This window comes from Apium graveolens, chromosome 5, assembly GCF_009905375.1.
Source record: "Apium graveolens cultivar Ventura chromosome 5, ASM990537v1, whole genome shotgun sequence".
Lineage (NCBI taxonomy): Eukaryota > Viridiplantae > Streptophyta > Magnoliopsida > Apiales > Apiaceae > Apium > Apium graveolens.
Genome location: NC_133651.1, coordinates 185586298 through 185607877, shown reverse-complemented (window position 1 = coordinate 185607877; position 21580 = coordinate 185586298). Strand labels below are relative to the sequence as shown.

Here is a 21580-nt window from a genome sequence, read left to right as displayed (position 1 = left end):
TATTTTCTCTAATTCTTTTACTTCTTCCTCTAGTTTTTCTTTTTCTTTTAAGTATTGTAGTTCTTTTTCTTGAGACATAATTAATGTTTCTTTTATTATCCTATTAATAGTTTCTATTTCATCTTTCTTTTCATTTATTTCCTTTTCAGGGTTCATATTCTGTCTATAAATCTTAATTTATTCTGATCATTTATTTCTATTCCTTCATTGGTTATATTATATTTTATTTCATTTAAGAAATCCATTCCTAATAATAGTTGATAACTAACGTCATTTTCTATTACTCCTAGGCTTATATTATATTCTAAGTCTAAAATTTTTAATCTTAATTTTATACCTTTTGTTATTATTGTTTCTCTCGAACTATTTGGTTCAGTTATTATTTGAGGTTCTATTTCCTCACATTTGTTTGAGTCAACTTCAGTTATATGTATTTGACTTTTTGTTGCTCCGGTATTTATTTCTGTTATGACTTCTTTGGCAAATATTCCATTAAATATTATTGTTTTTATTCGTAATTTATCTGATTCGTAACACGGTAATTTTATTAAATCTAATTTTCTACTGGTCATACTCATTGATCTAACTAATTTTATAGGGTTGTGTTCTCTTCTAAAACTTAATCTAGATCCTTCTAATATTGGTTTAATTCTTTGTGTTGGAATTATTTGTCTATTACTAAAGTCTATTGTAAATTCTTCTGGGATTGTTATTTGAGATTCTTCTTTATGTTCAATTTTTTCTAATATATCATTATATAATTTTGGTACTATTATTCCTAATTCCGTTTGTTTCTTTACATGATGGTTTCCAGTCATAGCATATACTATTTTAGTTTCTATACTAATTACTTTACTTCCCTTTTGCATTTTTATTCCATCCAATTTATAATATAATGTTAAAGATCTTTCTTTATTTTCATCTCTTAATGATATGCTAAAATCAGGTTGTATTATAAATTTTAATTTCTGATATATTAAGTTTCCTTTTACCACTGCTATTAATGAATCTTGTATATTTCCTATTATTCTATCGTCTAGTACATATATTTGTATAGGAGTATCAATATTTTTCTGAAAATATGCTTTTATTGTAAATTCTATTGCTCCAAAATAAATATTTTTTAGTTTATTTGCTTCTTTTTGTTTTAATTTAGATAGTTCTCTTTTTATCAAACCATCTGTTATTAAATTTATTTTTGCTTTTCCATTTATTGTATCTATGTCTATTATATTTTCATGTTTCTGAACTATATATCTAACTTCTTTATTTCTTTCAAAATATGATGTTTTGAATATCTTTTTTATTGTTAGTTCTTCTGTTTCACTTTGGATTTGATTATATATATCTGGTTTAAAACTTAGAGTTTGTGATGTTCCTTCTTCGTATTCATCCATTTGATAATATACATCTTGTGTTTCACTTGATTTCTCTAATGACATTTTTCAAACTGTATTATTATCCAGTTATATTACTTGATAAAATTATTCTTTTAAGTCCTTGAATTCTTAGTTTATTATTTCTAAATGTTATTATCATATTTCCAAGTTGTTGATAACATCTTATTATTTCATCCCTATTTTCTCTTGTCCATTCAATTTTATTTTTTCTTTCTTGCAATTTATCTAGTTCTATTTCTAGTTTTTCTTGATTTTTTATTAAATCTTTTATTTTTCTATTATTTCTAGTTATTGCATTTGGATCTATCCAATTCATTTTTTAAATTTTTTGCCTTAAATCATTTATTAATTTATATTGTTCAGTTAATACTTCTTTTAATTCTTTTATTTGAATTTCTAAATTAGTTTCTTTAATAAATTTTTCTCGTTTTATTAAAAGTTTTTCTTCTTCTAGTCTTCTAATTTTTTCATCTCTCCCATCCAACATTGTTCGTAATCTAACTATAATATCTAATTTTTCATTTATTATTTGCATACTTATTTTACAACTTTCAATATGTTGATTTATATCTTTATTAAAAGTAAAGTTTTTATCTGCTATTAGTTTAATACTTTCTAACTTATAATCTTCCATAAATATAATATTTATTTTATTTATATAAATATATAAATTGTCTATATAGATTTTTCTTACACATTTGTTTCATTTCTTTATTCTCTACTATAAAATAAATTAATAGATTTGCTATTATTTTAGATTTATAGCTTTTATTCTTATTTTTTAGTAATTTTGCTGGAGGTCTCATTTAACAGATTTGCGGGATCGTTTTTTATATCTGATAACCCTAAAGAGGGAAGGCACACAGATATATAATAAACAATTTTATTCATGATTAAATCTAAAAATCATCATATTTCATTTAAATGTCTACAACCTCATAACAATACTCATATTGTGATCTGTTCCATAAACATTCTACTAATATCATAATTTAGCAATCATAAATTCAGAATAATACCTTATAAGTATCCTAGATCACCTATGGCTGTCAACCTGTCTTGGCTCTCCTTCCCTTCTTGCTTCCTTGCTTCGGGATATAGCCTGACCTTGGGATCGCCTTGGGATATTCTCTAAAACACTTAATAAAATATTATATCTGTCTTAACAATTACTAAACATAGACATAGTATAATATTTAGTTCGATCTCACAATATTTTCTCGTATAGAGATTGTAGAGTAATGGGTTTAGCTACTCATAGAAAATTTATAATCAGCCATTTCTATTAATGAAAACTTTCGATATCTCTTAATGATTTACAAGATGGCTTTTATAGAGTTTTCCAATCTCTGTTGATTCTACTAATTTCTATTTCTAAGATTTCCTTTTAATTTCCTCCGTTCTTTTTCTTTCCTCTTTTTCAAAAGCTGAATCCACTTTCTGTAATTTGTCTGCCATTCCACCTTCTTTTTGACTTTAGAGATAAAATTTCTGGTAAATGTCCTTGTCTTTTCTGCTGCTGTCTTTTTCTTCTAGTAACCTTTCTTCTTTGTTGCTGCTGTCTTTTTCTTTTTCCTGAAAATTATTGATTTTTTTTTTTTTACAGTCACCAATATAATTTGGGCCGTAGTGTCATTTGTAATATGTTTTCAGTCACCAATTCTTATTGGGCCGAAATATCATTTGTAATATGCTTTCAGTCACCAATTCTCATTGGGCCGAAATATCATTTGTAATATGCTTTCAGTCACCAATTCTCATTGGGCCGAAATATCATTTGTAATATGCTTTCAGTCACCAATTCTCATTGGGCCGAAATATCATTTGTAATATGCTTTCAGTCACCAATTCTCATTGGGCCGAAATATCATTTGTAATATGCTTTCAGTCACCAATTCTCATTGGGCCGAAATATCATTTGTAATATCCATAGGTCACCAATTCTCATTGGGCCTATCAATTCATCGTTATTATTACATTGTTAGGTCACCAAATTCTATTGGGCCTAACTTTCATCAAATAGTATTACATTGTATTATATGGTTAGGTCACCCTTTCAGGGCCTAACAAATATCTATGCAAAGGGATCAGAACATCCTTCTTCTTTTGTTGCTATATTCTTTAGAGTTGCCACTGGTCTCCGTCTTTGGCCTGATAATAAATTCTGATAAATTTCCTTTGTCTTCTGAGCATGATTGTGCTTTAAATCTGATAATCTTGCATGCATTTCGTTCAAAGCTGTAGTATCCCTGCTAATTATATCATTATTATAATAAATAGTTAGTATTTCTTCTGCTAATCCACCTTTACTTGTATCAATGACACATGCCTTTCCTCCTCGTATCATATCTTCAAGTTTAGACTTCAATGTTGCTATGCCGATTGCTCTCTTATTACACAACCAGTCGCCAAATTGCTCTATTGTACATGCCATGTCCGTCTTTAGGCTAGTATTTTCACCTTCTATAGTAGTATTCCTGCCATACTTAAATATTTGACAGAGTAATATGGGTTTTCCTGTTAAGTCAGTACAGGCATCAAAAACCTGTATACCATAAATTCCTCCTGGTCCGTAGGAATTCATGTAAGATTGAAGGCTTTGTGTTATAGTTGATGGTAGTTGTGCTATACTTGATAAGGTTTCATCTACCATTATTTTGTCAATAAATCCTAAGAGTAATAGGTTTTTTACTACAGTTGAATCTGCGTTTTCCCTACAGATATACCTTGGGTATTTTCCAAATTTCCCATTTCTCAGGATTGTAGTATTAGTTTTATAATCATAGTACTTTTGTATCTTTTCAAAGGACTCGGTATATTCTTTGGTAAAGGTTACACGATCCTTTAGGGTAATGGCGTTGATAGTATTATCTGGTATGGTTATTGTTTTGATAGTAGGAGTATTGGCTAATCTTGATACAAAGGTTTCTGGGGTTTTTTGAAGGTTGTTTAATATTCTGAGTTTTCCTTCTAAAGTAGTAGTAAGTTGGCTGATTTCTTCGTTAATAAAGTTTATCTGGTCATTCTTTTCCTTTATCTTCTGAATTACTTCTCCCACCTGTATCATAATACTGCTAATACTTTCCATTTTCCCTGCTAAGATAGTCTGCAAGAATATTTTTAGTACCTGATATATTTTTAATAATAAAATCATAACAACTAAAAAATGCTTGCCAATTTCTTCTTTTATTTAATTCTGGTAAAGGGTCAATTTTATTGAATATAAATGATCTTACTTGAGTATTATCTGTTCTTACAACAAATTTTGCAGGTAGTAAATGATAATGAAATCTTTTAATTCCTAATTTTACAGCTAATAGTTCCTTTTCATTAATATGATAATTCTTTTCATTGGGTTTTCACGTTCCAGCTGCATATCCACATATTAAAGGGTTTTCTTTATCAATATCATCTTTTTCAAAAGCTACTAATACTGCTCCCCATCCTATATCACTAGCATCTGTAAATAGTTCTAACTGATCACTATCTTTGGGTAATCGTAGTTTAGGTAAATTTTCTACCTTTGTTTTTAATGCTCTTATTGCATTTGTATGATCTTCCTTCCACTCAAAAGTTTTATTTTTCTTTATTAAATCTTGTAGTGGTTTTCTTAATTTTGGTAAATCTTTTATATAATCTGAAGCGTAATTTACTATTCCTAAGAATTGTTGTACTTCTTTTTTATTTTCTAAAATTTCTTTAAAATTCTTTATTTTTGTTGATATATGTTCTTGTAATTGAATTCCTTCAGAGTCTATAATATATCCTAAATATTCTATTTTGTGTTTAAATATTTCTGATTTCTTTTCTGATAATAATATTCCATGTTTTCTAATAGTCTGAATAAATATATCTAGATATTTTGAATGATCTGTTAAATTATCACTAAATATTAATATATCATCTATATATACTAGAATAAAATCATTCATTTCTCTAAATATTTTATCCATTCTTCTTTGAAATATTTGTGGAGCTGTTCTTAATCCAAATGGTAGTACTATCCATTCATAATGTCCTTGTGGAACGCTAAATGTTGTTAAACATCTAGATTCCTTAGTTAATTTTATTTGCCAGTATCCACTTTTACAATCAAATTTACTAAACCATTTTTTATTACTCGTTCGGTTGATTAAATTTCTTTTATATGGTAAAAAATATCCATCAAATATAGTCTTTTTATTTAGTTCTCGATAATCTATTATCATTCTAGCTTTTCCTCTTTTTACTTCATTATGATTTCTTACTAAAAACGCTGGGCTACTATGCGGACTTTTACTTTCTTGTATTAGTCCTAAGTTTAATAATTCTTTTATTTGAACTCCTAACTCCTTTTGATCTGTTGGGCTATATCTTATCGGTCTGTTTCTAATTATATCATTAGGGTTTATTAGTTTTATTTCAGCATATATTTTTTCTTTTTCCCATAACTTCATTGGATGTTCTCCAAAATTTATTTCTAAGGCCTTTAAATATTTTTGTTTTAATAGTTCTAAATTCATTTTTCTTTCTGTTTTAATATTACTTATTTCTATTGATTTTACAGGTATTATTCTTTTTAATACTATCCATTTTTCGCAAGGTGTTAGCAAACTTATCCTATCTTGTTTTATTATTTGAGTTTTAAAAGAATCTAAAAAGTTATTTCCTAATAACATTTGTTATTTCATATTATTTTCTTGGTATATTATAGGTAACCTAAACCTTATTTTTCCTAATATAAATCTTACATTTTCTGCTATTATATCTATCTCTTTTTTATGGTTATTGAATCCTGTTACTATTATTCTATTTTTTGTACGTTTCCATTTGTGTTGAGTAAATACTTCTTCTTTAGCTAAACAAATATCTGCTCCGCTATCTATAAATATCTTTTGTTTTATATATTTCGTAGGTTTATATTCTACCTGTGCTTCGATATATATAGCTACCATTTTATTCTATTCAGTAGTTAAACTTTCATTATTACTATCATTTTCATTTATGTAATTTATTTCTTCTGGTTCTGTTTCACTTATATAGAATACTTCTTCATCATACCAGTTATTGTTATCTTCTCTTATGTATTCTAGTTTCATTATTAATTCGGTGGTATCTATGTATTTTACTCCTTTTTGCTGTAATTTAGGACACTTATTTGCATAATGTCCCTTTTCATTACAATTCCAACATTTACAATCTGCTATTTTTGTTTTATTTCTTTTTCTAAACTTTTTCTTATATCTAAATCTCTTTCTATTTTCAGGAGTATTTCTATATTTTTTAAATTTTCTTCTTTTAAATCTTCGATTAAATGGTTTATAAGGTCTATAGGTTTTATTTTGTTTTCTATAATATTCATTTTGATTATTATAATCTAGTTTCCTATATTTCCTATACTTCTTTCTAGTTTTATAATCTTGATTATCACATCCAAATATTAATTTTTTCTCCGTAAAATTACAGATTTCTCTTAATCCTTGTTTTTTATCCTTTTTAATTTTCTGTTGAATTCTATATTCTTCACATTTTCGAGTTAAATATGCTCTTAATAATCTAATTCTTTCTCCTAATGTATTTTCTTTAGGTTCTAGATTATTATATTCTTTAGTTATTTCGGTATTATAAGGTGAAGGTAGATGATCATAATACAGTTGTTGATATACTAAGCTTTCATTAGGTAAAAACTTAGCTTCATAAAAGAATTTAGTAAAACTTATAGTATATTCTGGTAATTTACTAATCCTACAACATTTCATATTATTTAGATACATTGTTATTTCTAATTTTCTTTCTACTGTTATATTTTCTTGAGCTACAAACCATCTTTCTCCTAGAAATTCTCTTTTTAATAATATATCAAATGCGTTTAACGTATCTTTCCAGCTTCTAGCATACGTTCTTACTTGTCCCTTTAATTCATAAATAATATTTTCTAACCAAAATGCTGCTTTTCCTATAATTGTTTTTGATATTAGTTCAAAAACATAATCCAGATCTTCTATATTTTTTGAATTCATTAAGGCTATATACATCCCTAAATTCCAGTCTTTTATTCTTCTACTTATTTCTTGATCGTCGTAGACATTATCTAAATCTAGAAAATATCCATTTATATTTATTCCTTGGTGTATTGATCCTATGAAGTCTTGTACTTCATTTTGTTGTCCTATAGGTATATTTCCTGGCATTTTAATATTATTTTTAGTTATTATATGATCTTCTATTTCTTCTTCTGGGTATGCATCGTTATCTGTTTCGGTTTCATAATTTGTTTGTTTATGTGAAGTTTCTCTTTCTTCAATATCACTTTCATCGCTTTTCTCTTCATTTGTTATTATTGCATTTACGGTTTTTCCGAGGGCTTCTAATATTTCTTTATTTTCTTTTATTACTATTTCCTTTTCCTCATTATCTGATTCCTCTAAGTAATTTAATCCTTCTTCTCCTAGATTACTATCTGATTTACTTGTATTACTGCTCTCATCTTGTTCTTTGTTCGTTTCTGAATTACTATCGTCAGACTTAATAATTTCCTTTTCTTTTAATTCTATTTTTAATTGATTAATCTCATCTTTTAAATTATCTATTTCTTTTAATACATTTATTACTTCTAACTTTGTTTCTTTTAATTCTTTCTTTTGGGTTTTATATTTTTTTTATAAAATTTATATTTATTTAACCATTCTATATTAGTTTTAGTTTTTAATTTAGCATTTTCTTTTCTTAATTCTTTTAGTTCATCTTCTTTTATTTCTTGTTTTATAGGTTCATATTTTTGTCTTTCTTTTTCCAGTAACTCTTTTCCATGTTTTTTAAGAAATGTTATAGCACTATGTTCTGTTATAGACATTTTCCTAGAATTTTCCTGATTTATGAAGCTCTGCTAAACCATTTATTGTTCTTTTAACCCCTATAGTTATTTTCGGTTTTGATTTGCTTATATCCATTAATATAGGTTCTTTAGTTCTTCCTATTACTGTTATAGGTACTAGTTCTGGTTCTTCTGTTTCGTCTTTAATTATTTTCTTTTCTTTATTTTTTTCTAAACTATTTTGTATAATAGTTAACTTATCTAATATTTGTTTAAAGATTGGGATTTCTGATATATTCCATAACGCTGTTATTTCTTCCTTAATTATCTTTCTACTAATTTCTTGATTTTCTTCCATCTTTTTTAATATAGCGTTTAAACTTTCTTTTATAAATATTTCGTTCCAAATATCTTTTATTCGGTTTTCAGTATTATTCATATTTATAGACTCGTTTTCTCCATTCTCCTTTAATTATCCATATTTTTCTTTTCTTACCTTTTATTTTCTCTAATTCTTTTACTTCTTCCTCTAGTTTTTCTTTTTCTTTTAAGTATTGTAGTTCTTTTTCTTGAGACATAATTAATGTTTCTTTTATTATCCTATTAATAGTTTCTATTTCATTTTTCTTTTCATTTATTTCCTTTTCAGGGTTCATATTCTGTCTATAAATCTTAATTTATTCTGATCATTTATTTCTATTCCTTCATTGGTTATATTATATTTTATTTCATTTAAGAAATCCATTCCTAATAATAGTTGATAACTAACGTCATTTTCTATTACTCCTAGGCTTATATTATATTCTAAGTCTAAAATTTTTAATCTTAATTTTATACCTTTTGTTATTATTGTTTCTCTCGAACTATTTGGTTCAGTTATTATTTGAGGTTCTATTTCCTCACATTTGTTTGAGTCAACTTCAGTTATATGTATTTGACTTTTTGTTGCTCCGGTATTTATTTCTGTTATGACTTCTTTGGCAAATATTCCATTAAATATTATTGTTTTTATTCATAATTTATCTGATTCGTAACACGGTAATTTTATTAAATCTAATTTTCTACTGGTCATACTCATTGATCTAACTAATTTTATAGGGTTGTGTTCTCTTCTAAAACTTAATCTAGATCCTTCTAATATTGGTTTAATTCTTTGTTTTGGAATTATTTGTCTATTACTAAAGTCTATTTTAATTCTTCTGGGATTGTTATTTGAGATTCTTCTTTATGTTCAATTTTTTCTAATATATCATTATATAATTTTGGTACTATTATTCCTAATTCCGTTTGTTTCTTTACATGATGGTTTCCAGTCATAGCATATACTATTTTAGTTTCTATACTAATTACTTTACTTCCCTTTTGCATTTTTATTCCATCCAATTTATAATATAATGTTAAAGATCTTTCTTTATTTTCATCTCTTAATGATATGCTAAAATCAGGTTGTATTATAAATTTTAATTTCTGATATATTAAGTTTCCTTTTACCACTGCTATTAATGAATCTTGTATATTTCCTATTATTCTATCGTCTAGTACATATATTTGTATAGGAGTATCAATATTTTTCTGAAAATATGCTTTTATTGTAAATTCTATTGCTCCAAAATAAATATTTTTTAGTTTATTTGCTTCTTTTTGTTTTAATTTAGATAGTTCTCTTTTTATCAAACCATCTGTTATTAAATTTATTTTTGCTTTTCCATTTATTGTATCTATGTCTATTATATTTTCATGTTTCTGAACTATATATCTAACTTCTTTATTTCTTTCAAAATATGATGTTTTGAATATCTTTTTTATTGTTAGTTCTTCTGTTTCACTTTGGATTTGATTATATATATCTGGTTTAAAACTTAGAGTTTGTGATGTTCCTTCTTCGTATTCATCCATTTGATAATATACATCTTGTGTTTCACTTGATTTCTCTAATGACATTTTTCAAACTGTATTATTATCCAGTTATATTACTTGATAAAATTATTCTTTTAAGTCCTTGAATTCTTAGTTTATTATTTCTAAATGTTATTATCATATTTCCAAGTTGTTGATAACATCTTATTATTTCATCCCTATTTTCTCTTGTCCATTCAATTTTATTTTTTCTTTCTTGCAATTTATCTAGTTCTATTTCTAGTTTTTCTTGATTTTTTATTAATTCTTTTATTTTTCTATTATTTCTAGTTATTGCATTTAGATCTATCCAATTCATTTTTTAAATTTTTTGCCTTAAATCATTTATTAATTTATATTGTTCAGTTAATACTTCTTTTAATTCTTTTATTTGAATTTCTAAATTAGTTTCTTTAATAAATTTTTCTCGTTTTATTAAAAGTTTTTCTTCTTCTAGTCTTCTAATTTTTTCATCTCTCTCTTCCAACATTGTTCGTAATCTAACTATAATATCTAATTTTTCATTTATTATTTGCATACTTATTTTACAACTTTCAATATGTTGATTTATATCTTTATTAAAAGTAAAGTTTTTATCTGCTATTAGTTTAATACTTTCTAACTTATAATCTTCCATAAATATAATATTTATTTTATTTATATAAATATATTAATTGTCTATATAGATTTTTCTTACACATTTGTTTCGTTTCTTTATTCTCTACTATAAAATAAATTAATAGATTTGCTATTATTTTAGATTTATAGCTTTTATTCTTATTTTTTAGTAATTTTGCTGGAGGTCTCATTTAATTTAATATTTCATTTTTACTATTACTATTCATTTTTTACTATTCATCGGTTACTATTCATTCCGAAATTTTGCTACAGTAATTTACTGTTCATTTTTCCGGCCTATTTTCTAGCTCTGATACCAGATTTGCGGGATCGTTTTTTATATCTGATAACCCTAAAGAGGGAAGGCACACAGATATATAATAAACAATTATATTCATGATTAAATCTAAAAATCATCATATTTCATTTAAATGTCTACAACCTCATAACAATACTCATATTATGATCTGTTCCATAAACATTCTACTAATATCATAATTTAGCAATCATAAATTCAGAATAATACCTTATAAGTATCCTAGATCACCTATGGCTGTCAACCTGTCTTGGCTCTCCTTCCCTTCTTGCTTCCTTGCTTCGGGATATAGCCTGACCTTGGGATCGCCTTGGGATATCCTCTAAAACACTTAATAAAATATTATATCTGTCTTAACAATTACTAAACATAGACATAGTATAATATTTAGTTCGATCTCACAATATTTTCTCGTATAGAGATTGTAGAGTAATGGGTTTAGCTACTCATAGAAAATTTATAATCAGCCATTTCTATTAATGAAAAATATGCAGCTGGAACGTGGAAACCCAATGAAAAGAATTATCATATTAATGAAAAGGAACTATTAGCTGTAAAATTAGGAATTAAAAGATTTCATTATCATTTACTACCTGCAAAATTTGTTGTAAGAACAAATAATACTCAAGTAAGATCATTTATATTCAATAAAATTGACCCTTTACCAGAATTAAATAAAAGAAGAAATTGGCAAGCATTTTTTAGTTGTTATGATTTTATTATTAAAAATATATCAGGTACTAAAAATATTCTTGCAGACTATCTTAGCAGGGAAAATGGAAAGTATTAGCAGTATTATGATACAGGTGGGAGAAGTAATTCAGAAGATAAAGGAAAAGAATGACCAGATAAACTTTATTAACGAAGAAATCAGCCAACTTACTACTACTTTAGAAGGAAAACTCAGAATATTAAACAACCTTCAAAAAACCCCAGAAACCTTTGTATCAAGATTAGCCAATACTCCTACTATCAAAACAATAACCATACCAGATAATACTATCAACGCCATTACCCTAAAGGATCGTGTAACCTTTACCAAAGAATATACCGAGTCCTTTGAAAAGATACAAAAGTACTATGATTATAAAACCAATACTACAATCCTGAGAAATGAGAAATTTGGAAAATACCCAAGGTATATCTGTAGGGAAAACGCAGATTCAACTGTAGTAAAAAACCTATTACTCTTAGGATTTATTGACAAAATAATGGTAGATGAAACCTTATCAAGTATAGCACAACTACCATCAACTATAACACAAAGCCTTCAATCTTACATGAATTCCTACGGACCAGGAGGAATTTATGGTATACAGGTTTTTGATGCCTGTACTGACTTAACAGGAAAACCCATATTACTCTGTCAAATATTTAAGTATGGCAGGAATACTACTATAGAAGGTGAAAATACTAGCCTAAAGACGGACATGGCATGTACAATAGAGCAATTTGGCGACTGGTTGTGTAACAAGAGAGCAATCGGCATAGCAACATTGAAGTCTAAACTTGAAGATATGATACGAGGAGGAAAGGCATGTGTCATTGGTACAAGTAAAGGTGGATTAGCAGAAGAAATACTAACTATTTATTATAATAATGATATAATTAACAGGGATACTACAGCTTTGAACGAAATGCATGCAAGATTATCAGATTTAAAGCACAATCATGCTCAGAAGACAAAGGAAATTTATCAGAATTTATTATCAGGCCAAAGACGGAGACCAGTGGCAACTCTAAAGAATATAGCAACAAAAGAAGAAGGATGTTCTGATCACTTTGCATAGATATTTGTTAGGCCCTGAAAGGGTGACCTAACCATATAATACAATGTAATACTATTTGATGAAAGTTAGGCCCAATAGAATTTGGTGACCTAACAATGTAATAATAACGATGAATTGATAGGCCCAATGAGAATTGGTGACCTATGGATATTACAAATGATATTTCGGCCCAATGAGAATTGGTGACTGAAAGCATATTACAAATGATATTTCGGCCCAATGAGAATTGGTGACTGAAAGCATATTACAAATGATATTTCGGCCCAATGAGAATTGGTGACTGAAAGCATATTACAAATGATATTTCGGCCCAATAAGAATTGGTGACTGAAAACATATTACAAATGACACTACGGCCCAAATTATATTGGTGACTGTAAAAAAAAAAAAATCAATAATTTTCAGGAAAAAGAAAAAGACAGCAGCAACAAAGAAGAAAGGTTACTAGAAGAAAAAGACAGCAGCAGAAAAAACAAGGACATTTACCAGAAATTTTATCTCTAAAGTCAAAAAGAAGGTGGAATGGCAGACAAATTACAGAAAGTGGATTCAGCTTTTGAAAAAGAGGAAAGAAAAAGAACGGGGGAAATTAAAAGGGAATCTTAGAAATAGAAATTAGTAGAATCAACAGAGATTGGAAAACTCTATAAAAGCCATCTTGTAAATCATTAAGAGATATCGAAAGTTTTCATTAATAGAAATGGCTGATTATAAATTTTCTATGAGTAGCTAAACCCATTACTCTACAATCTCTATACGAGAAAATATTGTGAGATCGAACTAAATATTATACTATGTCTATGTTTAGTAATTGTTAAGACAGATATAATATTTTATTAAGTGTTTTAGAGAATATCCCAAGGCGATCCCAAGGTCAGGCTATATCCCGAAGCAAGGAAGCAAGAAGGGAAGGAGAGCCAAGACAGGTTGACAGTCATAGGTGATCTAGGATACTTATAAGGTATTATTCTGAATTTATGATTGCTAAATTATGATATTAGTAGAATGTTTATGGAACAGATCACAATATTAGTATTGTTATGAGGTTGTAGACATTTAAATGAAATATGATGATTTTTAGATTTAATCATGAATATAATTGTTTATTATATATCTGTGGGCCTTCCCTCTTTAGGGTTATCAGATATAAAAATCGATCCCGCAAATCTGGATATATACTTTTTCAAGAATCGTAATAATAAGAATTCATAAGTAAAAGTAAAGATCCTTCCCCTCTCTCTCTCTCTCTCTCCTTTTAAAAATTGGCAAGAAGGAAGATGAGAGACGAGGAGAGAGGATTGTTCTGGGATGGGGTAATAGAAGGCATGCCTTTGTTTGCCAAAGAATTGATTGCCGGTGGTGTGGCTGGTGGCTTTGCTAAAACTGTTGTGGCTCCTCTTGAGCGTGTCAAGATTTTGTTTCAGGTACCCCCGCCCACCCTTTTTCGTTTTGCTGGAGGGTTTTTTATTAGCATGATCACTGCTGTTTTCCGATTTTTGTCATTTGTGGCTGGGTTTGTTTCTTTTTTTTTTTTGTTATGTGATTTGTTAGTGATTGTGTGGCATTGGTGTTGCTTTTATTGAATTTATGACTTGAATTGCCGGGCATCCAATTGTGGTTAGGGTGGCACGTTTTTGGTAGACCTCGATTGAGACTCGTTTTTTATAACATCGAAGCTTGCCTTGACTAAAACTTCATCTACTTAAGTTTGACTGCAAGAATTGACTTTGTAAGTAATAAATTTTGTTTTGCCATGGGGAAAGCTCAAATCTATAAACTCACTTTGAATTGGACCTCCATTTTATTTGTAATTTACTAATTTTATAAACATAAAGCATTAAAGCTTAATTAGGCTTGTAATCCTCACAAGTTGAGTACTTCGATTTAATGTAAGTCTGGATCGATCATTTTTTAGTTGAATACTTGAATTTGAGCATTTTGCAAGCGCATTGAAGTAGCTCATAGATTACTTGACAAATTACACTTTGATTGATGCAACAATTACACCCTCATTGATTCAGGACAGTGTGTCCAAAAGAGACAATTTGGGAGAATAATAAAAAGTTTTGGAAGTCTAATTATTTAAATGTTCCTGAATAATCTATTTATTATATTTATGAACTTCTAAACAATAACAAATAAAATATCCTCGATAACAACATAAGATAATATAAATGTTATCTTTTGCACCACAGCACCCCCTAGTTTTGAGTTTTGACTAGCTAATCTTTATTTTGTAGTTTTATTGACTTCTTTTCAAATTTTAGTGGAATTTGAGCTGGTGACTTTTGCATTTGTTTTGACATTTAAGCTCGTTGGGTCATTTTTCATTTAATTTAATGCCAAGACTGCCAGACTGGTAGTTGGTTCTAGGAATATCACTCTACTTCAGTAATGTTTAGCTAATTTCAGAATGATCATCTGCCAGCATGTGGAAAAGCATAATTTTTTATTATTCTAAATCCAATGACCAGGGGATTTAGCATAAGTGTTATAGATGGAAGAGTAAGTGGGACTGATTATGAATTACCCAATTCTTTTGCCTGAAGTCCTGAACAGAAGTTCAACCATGTTGTTATGAAATTGGTCGTTCGTAGTAAAAATTATATACGAGGACTCTTGTGTAGATTGTTATCTGTTTTTGTCCATCAACAGTATTAGGTTTAGTACTATAAGCTTTATGGTTGTTCAACCAGCACCAGGAAACATGTATGTGGTCATCGTACAGTAACCAAGGAGATTATTTTTTCGTGTTAACTAATCAAGGAGATATTAAAATAGATAGAAATGATAAATATTGAATGAGTCAGGTGTGACTGGGGGGGGGGGGGGGTCAGACATTTAGGCAAGTGTTCATGCTGCAAGTGTATTGTTCACTGCTGAAGTTGTTTTTAATATTACTTCAGTTGTGTAATATTTTCAAGATTTAACTTTGCTAGATTCTATAATATTCCAGAAGTACTGACTTAATCCTATTTCTCTTTGTGTAGATGAATATGTATACTATGCAGTTTAGGCTATGCATCATGTATAATCTTAATAATAGTAGGAATTCTGTTGATTATTAAACTGATGCATAATGCAAATCTAACAAAAGAAAACCACATTACCTTTTTAAAATAACACCAGAAATTACCTTGCATTAAGCATTATGACACCTCAGATTATAAGTTTAGAAAGACCAAAATTTGGCATATTAGTAAAGTAACCAACGAACTTAATTTTTCCTCTTTAAAATATATAAAAGCTTGGTATTAGCCTGCTCTTTCTTTTGGTAACTATAAAAAATCCAACAAAAACCAAATTTTGTAGACGCTGGTACCTTAATATTTGCTTTCTTGACCAGACCAGAAGAACAGAATATCATAGTGTTGGGCTCCTGGGGTCCTTTAGTAAGATTGCTAAAACAGAAGGAGCTCTTGGCTTTTACAGGTAAGTTGGTTGATTCCATTTTTTGTTCATTTCAGAAGATGTTTCTATTGTCTAAATAGAAAATATGCTTTACAATCCCATATATTGTCGTAAAATAATTGTGATAGTAGTTATCTTCAGGGGAAATGGAGCAAGTGTTGCTCGAATTGTTCCATATGCAGCACTGCACTATATGGCTTATGAGCAATACAGGCGGTGGATTGCATACAGCTTTCCTGAAATTGGAGGAGGCCCCGTTCTTGATCTTGTGGCAGGATCATTTTCTGGAGGCACCGCTGTTCTCTTTACCTACCCTCTTGATTTGGTTAGGACTAAATTGGCGTACCAGGTAATCAGCTGTAACTAATATCTGTACACTCTCTACATGTACACACACCACCCCCTTCATGGGCGCACGCTGTTGCATGTATGTAGAAGCTGATATCCTAACACCTATAGATAGTATATACAAACACATACATTCTGATTTCCAGGTTTTGATTTTGCTTTCTGATGAATGTTGAAATGAAACTTCAATTTCTTTTATGCAGAGGAGTAAAGATAATTCTTTTTACTTGTACAGGTTGTAGGAACCCCTAAATTGAATCTCAAAGGAATTATTGCTTCTGAAGAAGCTTATAAAGGAATATTGGATTGCTTTTCCAAGACTTATAGAGGGGCTGGACTTAGAGGCTTATATCGTGGTGTCGGTATGTTGTACTATTAGATTTCTTGTTGTCAGCTCAATTCTCTCTTCTGTGTTCTCAACTCATTGTCTAGTACTTATATGCACTTGTTTCAGCTCCGTCACTATATGGTATATTTCCATACGCGGGGTTGAAATTTTACTTTTATGAGGAAATGAAAAGTCGTGTACCAGAGGAACACAAGAAAGGTATAATGGTGAAACTTGTATGCGGATCTATAGCAGGTTTACTGGGTCAGACTTTCACGTATCCTCTTGATGTTGTCAGGCGGCAAATGCAGGTACTATTGTGTTTTATTATAAGTTAACATGTTATGCACTGCTCTCGTTTTGTGATTTTAAGAAGTTTCCATTCCAGAGCTTTGTTAGAAAATACATATGGACTTCATCTTAATACTAGTGTTTCACATTATAGAAAAACAAAAAGTTGTACAACTCATTTTTAAGTTGATTAAATTTTTGGCATGATAATGGTAATTTTTTTTCCATGTAGTTGATTTTCATAAATTTAGTTGAATATTATGTCGCATAATATACTATATATATTCCAGACATTTACTACTTCTGTGTAATATATTAAAATGTTGAAAAGCACACGGACATACATATCATCCTTCTAATGTTAAGTGTCGATTAGAGTTTTCTTGCACATACAAAGATGTAATTATTGCATTGAATTTGTATTGAGAAAGCTTATTTTTTTATGTTTGCCGCAAATTGTCGTGTGAATGAAGAACTTGGTAATGAGTTTGGATAACTTTTGGAATATATGCATTGATTGCACCTTGAAATATGAGAATGTCAACTATGGAATTTTAACATAGAGGGAGTATACAGTACATCTACAATGTAGAGGCAGCAATACTAGGTACTTTAATGTTAAGTTCTATACAGGTCCAGCAACTCTCCGCTTCTAATAGCGCAGAATTGAAAGGTACAATGGACAGCCTTGTTATGATAGTTCGAAAGCAAGGATACAAGCAATTATTTTCGGGGCTCAGTATTAATTACCTGAAGGTCAGAAAAATGCCTGTAACATGGATGCTTATTTTCTTTTGTCTCTTGCTTATAATTTGAAATTTCCTATGTAAACATGTTACAGGTTGTACCATCAGTTGCAATTGGCTTTACTGTTTATGATACCATGAAAGCATTCCTCAGAGTGCCATCTCGAGATGAAGCTGGCATCGAATTAGTGACAAATCAATCAAGCAAGCAACAAGCATCCTTGCAATCCTAACAGCAACCAATTCCGGAAGATGCTTTAATCAATACCAAGGAGGTCATCTGATTTGTACATTCCATCTTTTGGTGATTTAACACAACCATTAGGCAGGCTGCTATTCTTAAGGTATAGATTAATATTCTTGAATTTGTTGAGACAACAAAGGTTGTCGTATGTACTGTCCGGTGGCTCCTTTGGACTCTAGGAAACCCGCTCCCCAAGTACATAATTTGTAATTCTGATGAATGGTGGAGACATTTTTTTTATAGGATACGGATATGACATATGAGTGTAAAACTGTAAATAATTAGGTTCAACTGTCGACGAATAAAAAATTTGGCAGAAGCCTCCTTTAGAATAAAGTTTTTTTGAAATTAATATCCTTTTCTTTTTACTCTTGTGCCAGTGGAACAGAATCATGTGATCATATATGACTGCTGTTTGCTATTCATGATTTTAATCATTTACCTTACTAGTCTTGAACCGTATAAGATGTTTATGACACTAACAGACCATTGCAGTTGAACTGAGAAGAAGCTTTACATATACACATACCTCTAGCTTAAAATTTGTTTAACGGTAACTGCTGAACTTTTACAATGTTTGTTTTGGTCTTTTACAATGTTTGTTTTGGTCATTTGCACAAATTTATGGCTGCATGTAAATTTCTTCATCTCAAGTATTGAGCTGTAAATTTATAAATACACAATTTACAATTCCACAAAGCTTATGATATTTCCAAAAATCTATACCTTAACTGTATAGTTATAATTCGATAGTACATTTTTACCAGTAATCTCCACATGAACATATACCATCTCGGAAGTGATGGAATCTTTTATTGTCACGCACAATCAGTTCCCTGCCGACAATCTTGGACATTATTTTTATCGCGTTGTGACAGTCGCCACATATTCTCAAGTTCTTGATGATCCTGAGGGTGGTCCTTGCCGGAGTACTAATTAAACCGTATGCAATGGCCAGACGTTCACTGTGATACATCAACGCCTGTTCTTTAGCCTCCTGGTCAATGTCATGAAGCACATATCTTGTGTCTGGCACATACCCAGCTGCTCTCATCTGTCCATTCAGGCCTTTAAATTTCTCAGAACCATCTCCTTTGTATGGATTCGGACTCCGATATTCACTAACCCTATTCTTTCCTTGAAGCATATTCGGAGCTGAATGCTTCTTTGGTAGAGGCGCAGGTAGTTTATCAACACTTTCTCTAGAGGGATCAAAAAATGCCAACATCTCATCAGCCCGATCTTCAAGCTCGATATCCCCATGTATTCGTGCAAGATTTGCCAAAGCTTCCCAAATTTCAGGTGTGGGCTCAACTGGCATATTCTCCACAAACTCCACAGCTTCATTCAAATGACCAGATTTTCCAAGAACATCAACCACGCCTAAATAATGCTCATATCCCGGAACAATTCCGTAATCATTCTTCATCGACTTAAAATACACTAAACACTTTTCAACAGCTTCCGAACTAGCACAAGCCAAGAGAACAACAACGAAAGTATCCTCGTTAGGTCGCAACCCCGCCTCCTTCATTTTCTCAAACAGTAGCAACCCATCATCACCCTGTCCATTACTGGTATACCCATATATCATCAAATGCCAAGACCACATATTTGTGTCACGCATTCTATCAAATATCCTCCGTGCATCTCTCATAGCCCCACATTTGACATACATTTCAATCAACTTATAATTCAACTCAGCATCGCCTTTAAAAGGCGATCGAATGAAGAACTTATGAACCTTCTTTCCCAGTTCAAGAGACCTGGAATTCTTGCAAGAATCCAAAAGAAGTTGGAAAACAGGGCGTTGGACATGAACACCCTGAGACATAAAGTCAAGGGCTTGTTCAATCTTACCTTCACTGCATAAACCAATAAAATCGACATTTATAGGAATATGGGTGTTTGAGCGAGACGGGTTAACTTGATTTGGGGATTTAATAGATTTCTTGATATGGGATTTGGAGATAGTATTGTTGCGGTTGGTCTTGTTTGGAAGTACCGAGTAAATGTAAAAATGTTTGGATTTAAGAGGGTTTTTAGGTGGATAGGAAGATAAATGTGAGGATGAGAGTTTTGGGAATCGAATGTCGAAATAGAGAGAAGAAAGAATTGAGGTTTTTGATACTACAGATTCCATCAAGCTCCCTTCACAAGTTTGGATTTACAACTACTGTATTTAAGTGATTGTCTTTGGGGTTTTCAGTTGCAAAAATAATAAAGGGCTGAGATTTAGTTTGATACACCCTCCGTCCCATTTTAGATGGGGTTAAATTAGATATGCACAAAAAACTCGGGCCCAAAAATCTGGCCCAGCCCGATCCGGTCAAAACCCGGTCAAAGTCCGGCCCGGTCCCGGCCCGGGCTTCGGGCCTCGACGGCCCGATCTGGTCAAAACCCGATCAAAGTCCGGCCCGGTCCCGGCCCGGCTTCGGGCCTCGACGGGCCCTATATTTTTAGGCGAAACCCGGCCCGACCCGGTTAAAAGCCCGGGCTTCGGCCCGGCCCGACCCGATTAAAAGCCCGAAAAAACCCGGTTATAATCTGATTATTCTAATATATTTTCTTATATATTTATAAATTCACATTGACTATAAATATAAATAATACTTTAAACACATATATATTTACATATTTGTGATTAATAATATTATTTATATACTTCGTTGTATAAATAATGAAAGAAGATATAATAAGTACATTATATATATTTGGATATCATTGTTATGAATATTTGGATATCATTGTTATCATAACAATGATATCATTGTTATCATAACAATATGATAAAACATATTATTCTATAAACATGTTTATTTTTTGCCGAACTTAAATGTTTTCAACGAAGTAATGTTTTCATAAAATATTCCATGTAAACTAATACATTTTTATGATGATCTAGTTGCTAACACTTGTATTCTTCGGAATCTCTAATAATACTCGATCCGATTTAAATTAGAAAAAAACCCGGCCCGAAAAAAAGCCCGGTTAGGCCCGCCTCGAGGGCCCAAACGGGCTCTGACATGTCCGGAAAGCCCGGCCCAGCCAGGTCAAAGTCAAAGCCCGAAAAGCCCGGCCCGGTCAAAGCCCGGCCCGGTGGGCCTTTTGTGCATCTCTAGGTTAAATGGCGTTTTGGTTGCTGAAGTGACCATTAACTTTCACTTGGGTCATCGAACTCAAAAAGTTGTCAATGAGGTCACTGAAGAAATAAAAGTGTTCAACTTAATCATTGTACACGTTAAAAATATTACAAACGTTAAATCCCGTTGACTATAGACGGTTCTCTGTTAAATATTTACAAGTCGGATGCCACATCAGATAATTGATCCGCCCAATCCTAAAACCACCCAACAAATTAAACCGACCCAATTAAAACCCACGACCCTTTTAACCTTT

General features: G+C 30.3%; 2 protein-coding genes across 3 annotated transcripts; one reads left to right on the top strand and one right to left on the bottom strand.

Annotated features, from left to right (window-relative positions):
- Nucleotides 1-14004: 14004 nt before the first annotated feature.
- LOC141724665 (mitochondrial carrier protein CoAc2) lies at nt 14005-18533 on the top strand. 2 transcript variants are annotated; one of them, XM_074526885.1, is made up of 7 exons: nt 14005-14237; nt 16160-16245; nt 16366-16573; nt 16808-16934; nt 17027-17211; nt 17825-17947; nt 18033-18533. In XM_074526885.1, exons 1-7 carry the CDS (start codon nt 14091-14093, stop codon nt 18168-18170), a joined length of 1014 nt encoding a protein of 337 aa, XP_074382986.1. In that variant the 5' UTR covers nt 14005-14090; the 3' UTR covers nt 18171-18533. The 2 variants fall into 2 exon arrangements, with proteins under 2 accessions (XP_074382986.1, XP_074382987.1); XM_074526886.1 differs by having other exon boundaries at nt 14191-14237; nt 16356-16573.
- Nucleotides 18534-18864: 331 nt separating this feature from the next.
- On the bottom strand, nt 18865-20385 carry LOC141724664 (pentatricopeptide repeat-containing protein At2g15690, mitochondrial-like). Its single transcript, XM_074526884.1, has one exon. It carries the CDS (start codon nt 20322-20324, stop codon nt 18942-18944), a length of 1383 nt encoding a protein of 460 aa, XP_074382985.1. The 5' UTR covers nt 20325-20385; the 3' UTR covers nt 18865-18941.
- Between the last annotated feature and the right edge of the window lie 1195 nt (nt 20386-21580).